Consider the following 7,128-nt stretch of genomic DNA (forward strand, 5'->3'; position numbering starts at 1 on the left):
TCTGAAAGGGGCCCCTGGTGTACTTTGGATTGGGGGGCGGGGGGAGCTCTGCAACTTACCAGGCTGCTTCTTGCTCTGACTAAGGACTGCTGGGAGCAGGGGGCGGGGCTTGTTGCCTGTGCCCACCCCCTGGGCTCTTTACTGCCGGAGCTCCGCTCCTGTGCGCTCCTACAGGAAATGACCCCTGCTGAGAACCACCGCTCTCAGCGGCTCATTTTGTACACTGCAGAGATCTGGAAAAGGGGGGGGGATGTGCACCTCTCGTGATCTCTACCAGAACCGCCTCTATCGCCCACGGTCTGGCCCCACCACAAGCTCCCATTCTGCAAAAGAACGTCCAGTGCCGGCTTCGTCATCCTGCTCTTCTTCGCTACGTACGGACCAGCCGTAACCAAAGAAACACGGCCTGTTAAAGAGCTGCCAACTGAAAAACACACACTATTCTTTACTAAAACCCTTCTGTTTTGCCCGTCAGTCCTGTATCGTGCCCCCTGGGGAGTCCGCAACGAAAACAGACCACGGCACCACGAGAAAAACGGCAATAATGGAGCCAGAAAAACCGCGAAAGCATAAAAACGCAAGTACGGCCTCGGTCCCTGGGCCGCAGACTCCCAGAGCCGTCTTTGAGATCTCCGCTTGCAGAATGTTAGGAAAGAGGGGCCTAGACGAACCCCACCAACCACCAGGCTGCCTTTCTTGCATGCTTCTGGCCCCACCCCCCTTGGGGGGCAGAGGCCTGTTGAGAGAGACCTCTGCAGGTCCGCATGGGAAATCCCAGTCCTTATGGTAGGTTAGACTGGAGTCCAGTGGCACCTTTGAGACCAACAAGATTTCAAGATGTGAGTTGGAATGCAAGATCTCTCCATTCCGACTCGAAAGCTCACACATCCAAAGTCTTGTGGGCCTGTGAGGTGTTCCTGGACTCAAATTTACCTGTTCTGCTGCAGACCCACATGGCTGCCAGTTTGGTGTGGTGGTTAGGACCGCGGACTCTAGCCTGGGAGAACCGGGTTTGATTCACCACTCCTCCACTTGCAGCTGCTGGTGTGACCTTGGGTCAGTCACAAGTTCTCTCAGAGCTGTTCTCTCACGAGCAGTCCTCGAAAGAGCTCTCTCAGCCCGACCTACCTCCCAGGCAGTGTTCCCTCTAAGCTGAGTTAGTGTGAGCTAGCTCGCAGTTTTTTAGCCTCCCGCTCACACACTGTTGTCTTCGCTCAGGCAGGATGGCTCCAGAGCCAACTAATTTGTGCAGCAGCCAAATCGCTCGCTCGCAACTTGAATGGCAGTAGCTCGCAAAGTAGAATTTTTGCTCACAGGACTCCATAGCTTAGAGGGAACATTGCGTCCCGGGGTGTCTGTTATGGGGAGGAGGAAGGGAAAGGAAACTGTAAGCCACTCTGAGACTCCTTCGTGTAGTGAAGGGCAGGGTATAAATCCAATCTTTTCCTCCTCCTCCTCTTCTAAAACTACCCTACAATAGGCCGGCGCCGTGGTTCCAAGTGTTTTGTCACCTTTAGCAAATACCTCCCTTCTCTCCTGGGTCTGCATCATCATCATCACTGTCTCGGTTTGGATCCGGTCGGGGTGGCGCAAGGCCAAGCGAGGACGCCAGTCCCCTGCCCTGCCACCGAACGCTGAGACCAAACCCAGCCCGAGTAGTACCGGAGCCCTCCCGACTGTGTCCCCCAAGCAGTCGCTTGTGTGGGCTGGTCAGAGAACCGGCCCAGCTGATCCCGCACGCCCGAGATTCTGAGCAGAACGTATCAATAACTCCAAAAAGATGGTAGGAACCGGTGGGTCGCTATGTCGAAGCAGCAGAACGAAACTGGAGTCCAGCGGCACCTTTAAGAACAGCAAAGTTCTATTCTGGGTAGAAGCGTTCATGTCCTAAAAGGTGACGATCTGCGAGTGGCGACGATTGTTGCAAAAACTGTGGCACTGCGATCAGCTTGGGAAGATGCGGAAACAGCCTAGCGAGGCACAACCTCGGAGCACAGATGCCAGGGGGTGTGACACGACGGGAGAGGACAGACGCCCTTCAGAGAAAGGGGAGGATGGCTCCACCCCACCTTCCCAGCGGTGTTCCCATTCAGGCCCGGCTGCGGTGCCATTTGGCAGTTACAGTCTGGCCCGCAGACACCCCTGCTAGGCGTTCTGGGACACCTCAATGGCCTAGTCTTCTAACTGACAACACCAGGGCTATTTTTGGGCAGGAACGCACAGGAACGGAGTTCCAGCTAGCTCCCAAGTTGGCCACGCCCAGCAGGAACTCATTAGCATAATCGGCCACACCCAACAGCAGAAACTCATCAGGATTGGCTACATTAGGGGTGTGTGGCCTAACATGCAAAAAGCCCTGGGTTTTGACAACAAACAAGGTAAAGAGAATAAGAAGCAATAGGTGGGTGTGGCTGGATGCCCACACTTCTGGTAACATGGGGGTGTGGCCTAATATGTGAATGAGCTGTGCTGTCAGGGTGTGGCCTAATATGCTAATGAGTTCCTGCTGTTGGGCATGGCCTATTATGTAAATACGTTCCTGCTGGGCTTTTTCTACAAAAAAAGCCCTGGACAACACACTTCTCTGCCTGGTCCCCTGCAGGGAGGGGCTGTGGCTTAGTGGGTGAGCATCTGCCTGGAATGCGGAGGGTCCCAGGTTCAACCCCCAGCATCTCCTGTTGAAAGGTCCAGGCAGTAGGGGAGGTGAAAGACCTCTGCTTGAGACCCTGGAGAGCCACTGCCGGTCTGAGTAGACAATACAGGCCTTCACGCACCAAGGGTCTGATTCGGTATAAGGCCCCGTCATGTGCTCGTGTGTTCTGAGCTGACACGTGACCAGCAGTCTGTTGGAAACTCAGTAAAGCCTCAGGCACACATGCAGGTGAATGAAGTGGCAGATGGCACCAGTGCAGACTGCAAGGGGTGGTTTTCTAGCTCTGTTCCTTTGCCCAGATCTCCCTGCAAGCAGAAATCTAGCACAGGGGGGAGACAACTTACTTCACCCTTTCGCTTGTAATTCTTGCTTTTTTGGGGGGGGGGGGGGCTTTCCAAAATCTGACCCACCAACCGCAGAGTCAAGCAATTCAGTCAATTCAGCCACCTCATTCTCCTACGGGTGGCTCCGAAGTGAATTATGCAGGAACAGGAGAGGCGTCTAACTCTTCTATGCCTGTAGCCACCCACACTTCTTGCGGCAGTGGATTCCATGTGTTAATTACTCTTTGGGTGATGTACTTCCTTGTATCGGTTCTAAGCTTACTGCTCCTCAATTTCATTGAGCGCCCACAAGTTCTTGTAGTGTGAGAAAGGGAGAAAAGTACTTCTTTCTCTGCCTTCTCTATCCCACGCATAATTTCGTAAACTTCTATCGCGTCACCTGTCCAAGCTAAAGAGCCTTGATCTCCTTCACCTTTCTTCATAGGGAAGGTGTTCCGTCCCCTTAATCATTTTAGTTGCCCTTTTCTGCATTTTCCAATGCTATAATATCTTTAAATGGAGGATTGCATGGAGAAAAGACTGACATAAGCTGCTTTGGGTACACACTGGGGAAGAAGAAGAGTTGGATTTACTCTACCCTTCACTTGGGAGTCTCAGAGCAGTTTACAATCTCCTTTCCCTTCCCCTCCCCACAACAGGCACCCTGTGAGGTAGGTGGGGCCGAGAGAGCTCTTTGGAGAACTGCTCTTGAGAGAACAGCTCTGAGAGAACTGTGACTGGCCCAAGGCCACCCAGCTGGCTGCATGTGGTGAAGTGGGGAAACAAACCCGGTTCTCTACATTAGAGTCTGTCGTTCTTAACCACTACACCAAATTGGCTCTCTCGGGGAGAAAGTGGGGTACAAACGAAGTCCGTAAATGACAAATCCCGACCTGGCCTCGTTAACATTTATAGAGTCCTGCTAGCCATGCGCCGCACTGCACACACAGCGCAAAGCAACACAACGCACTGTGCCAGCCAAGTACATTGAGCAATTAGGAACAGTGCCGCCGAGCACTTATTCTTGTTTTGAACTAAATGCCCGTTGTTCCGATGGGTGGGGCGCCTGCAGAGGGCAGGGTGAGAAAACGTCAGCGTGGCACTGTGAATGGGTGAACTCCAGTCAAGCGCTCTCTCGCCGAACCAGGCTTGCCATCTGAGGCATGGGAAATTCCTAGAGATTTCTGGACAGCAGCGGGATTTGCCCTTTCCTCCCTCCCGGGGAACAGCTCTTCAACCTCTAGCGCTCAGTTCTGATTCGGGGTGGTGGCGGCTCCAAGCCCCACCTTGATGTTCCGAGCCCCCTACCAAACCCACCTCAAAAGGTCACTGGAAGAATAAAGCAGAGGAGGAAAGAAGGATGTACCACCCCCTTGAACGGCAGCAATTTACTTATCCGAATGAAGCGTGTGTGTGTGTGTGTGTTCCTACTAGGACTGTGGCTTAAATGCTCTCCAAGTGGCACCAGGCCCGTAGCCACAGGGGGGCATTACTGCCAAGGCCCCCTGACTTCCCATCCAGCCCCGACCCCTCCCCTCCGATTTCCAATTTTGAATTCGTGGCGCTCCCTGGGTGGGGGTGTCTGTGCGGGGTGCCCCCTGACTTATTTAAAGGCCCCAAATCCTGGCTACCAGCCTGAGTGGCGCCCCAAAGAACCAAGCCCACTCGCATCTGCTCCAGGTAAAACCAGGACCAAACCCTGACAACAGGCTGACACAGAACCAGAGAGTCGTCCGCGTCCACACGACGGCTCCTTCCTCCCACCCCTGCACTTCCTGCAGCGCAAACCGAACTTGTCCGCTCGCCTGTACGCCGGCGGCTCTGCGCGGCCATCTCCGCAGGAGACTTCACAACACTCCTGTGAGGTAGGCCGGCATTACAGGGCAATGTGGGCGGGGGAGAGATCAGGGGATCCGACGTCCTAGCCAGCCCGGGGAGGGGGGGGGAGGAAGGGGGGGTTCCCTCTGGGGTGGGAGTGGGGTTTCCCCGCCGGCAGTCCGGGAAAGGGGCCGGGGGGCGCTCACCATGGCGAAGCCGGACAGCAGCGCCGAGGTGCGGCTGGAGGCTTTCAGCTTGGCCCGGCTGAGGTAGAGCTTCCGCCAGGACAGCGCCTGCATGGAGTGCTCGTTGAGGCTCATGGGCTCCGGCGGGCGGGCGGGCGGCGGCGGCGGGAAGCAGGGGGGCCAGGCGCGCCCAGGGACCGACCGGGGTGGCCGGCGCTTGCTGCCTTCTCCTCCGCGGCGTCGCGGTCCCGCCGGCTGGCTGGCTGCCTCCCGCAGGGCCCCCGCTGCGCCGCCTCGCTCACCACCCCCCCATGGCGCCCGGCTGCTCGGTCGGTGCGGCACACTCCAGCTCGCTGCGCTCCGGCCGACTCACGCGGAGCGCCTCCCCCCGGGGCCGGGCCAAGACCGGATGCGGCCCGCTCGGAAGCTCCCCTTCCCGGCCACTCCTGCCCCTCGGGCCCGCCCCCGAGGCCGTCCCGAGAAAGTCGGCAGGCAGGCGCCGGCGCGCCTCGCCTCCGCCGCGGGCGCTTTTACGCGCCGCCGGAGCGCCTTTGGGGAGCCCCACGTGGGAAGACTCTGCGCGGCGGTGCAAGAGCGGCGCTGTTGGCTCAGGCGAGGGATCACCCAGCCCGGCACGGCACCCTCTCCCTAAGACCTTGAAGTACGGAGCCGAAGCTGGGAACTTTCAACGGTTTCGCCGCCAAGAAACCGCCGCAGGGATTAGACTGCCCTCGGACACTGAAGCTCCATGTAACAGCCAGAACAGTAGCCGGCGCGGGTAGACCGGGATCACTCCCGATTTTCTTTCATTGCAGGGCGATGGCTTAGCTGTAAGGCCGCCTGCTTTTATCTTTGCAGGCTCTTCTTGGGGCCTCTAATAGCTGCTTGGAGGGCAGAAATCCAACCGGTGTAGCTTTCCCTATACTGGTGTGCCGAGGCTGGGGGAAACAGCATCCATCTGATGGAGTTCTGGCTGGGGTCCCGTGAGAGCCAGTTTGGTGTAGCGGTTAAGTGCGTGGACTCTAATCTGGGAGAACCGGATTTGATTTCCCACTCCTCACTTCGCAGCTGCTGATGTGACCTTGGCTCAGTCACAAGCTCTGGCACAGCTGTCCTTGAAAAAGAGCAGTTCCTGTCAGAGCTCTCTCAGCCCCTCCTACCTCACAGGGTGTCTGTGGTGGGGTGGGGTAGGGTGGTGTGGTGTGGGGCGGGGAGGAGAGGAGAGGGGGGGGGAAAGGAAAGGAGTCTGTAAGCTCTTCTGAGACTCCTTGGGGTAGTGAAGGGCGGGGTATAAATCCAATCTCTTCTTCTTTAAAAGTGGCACTGAAGGATAATGATTTGACCACAGTTTGAGTCCAGTGGCATCTTTAAGACCAACAGACTTTGTTCTGTTGCTTCAGACCAACAAGGCTACCTCACCGGAATGATTCGACAAACACCACTTCTATTGCCAGATCGGGGTGGTGGTGGTGGACTTCACCTGTTCAATCTCTGCCTGTAACACAGATGCAAGGCATGCTGACCTGCCAGTGGCAAAGGAAGCAGAGAACTTTGTTCAGTGGGACTTACTCCCAGGCAGTGGTCCTTCTAAACTGAGTTAGTGTGAGTCGGCTCACAATTTTTTAGCTTGTAGCTCACACGTTTTTTTCTTAGCTCAGGAAGGGTGGCTCCAGAGCAAACTAATTTGTGCAGTCGCCAAATCGCTTGCTCACAACTTTTAACGCCAGTAGCCCACAAAGTAAAATTTTTGCTCACAAGACTCCACAGCTTAGAGGGAGCATTGCTCCCAGCTGAGTGCACTTAGAATTGCAACCTAAAGCTTGCTTGCTTGCTTGATTAGTCAACAGCCAGCAAATATGAAACACAATAAACATTTAAGGTTAAAAATGCAATACTGCAAATCAATATGCTAAGAATCCTAATTACAGTGATAACATTTAAAAGTACAGTGTGCATTCTGCTTCTCCAATGAGGCTCGGAAAGATCTTGCTTTAGTACAGTACTTTGTAAACAAAGATAATAACAATAGCAGCAGCCACATCAGAGAGGCTTTTAGGAAACTGGAGCACACTCGAGACTCCCTGGGTCAAAATTACCTTGACTTAGAAAAGTTGGGGCTGTGTGTCCCACAATCAGGGTGCTAATGAAA

The 7,128-nt window shown here is 55.4% G+C and overlaps 1 protein-coding gene across 1 annotated transcript in view; it reads right to left on the bottom strand.

Moving 5' to 3' along the window:
• ORAI1 (ORAI calcium release-activated calcium modulator 1) overlaps positions 1–5,349 on the bottom strand; it is a 20,577-nt gene extending 15,228 nt beyond the window's left edge. The window contains exon 1 of the mRNA XM_015417662.1: positions 5,001–5,349. Coding sequence (XP_015273148.1) covers positions 5,001–5,114 — 114 coding nt within the window. The 5' untranslated portion in view covers positions 5,115–5,349. The remainder of the gene's footprint in view (positions 1–5,000) is intronic.
• Positions 5,350–7,128: the final 1,779 nt, after the last annotated feature.

Source organism: Gekko japonicus, unplaced genomic scaffold, assembly GCF_001447785.1.
Source record: "Gekko japonicus isolate JY-2015 unplaced genomic scaffold, Gekko_japonicus_V1.1 scaffold64, whole genome shotgun sequence".
NCBI lineage: Eukaryota > Metazoa > Chordata > Lepidosauria > Squamata > Gekkonidae > Gekko > Gekko japonicus.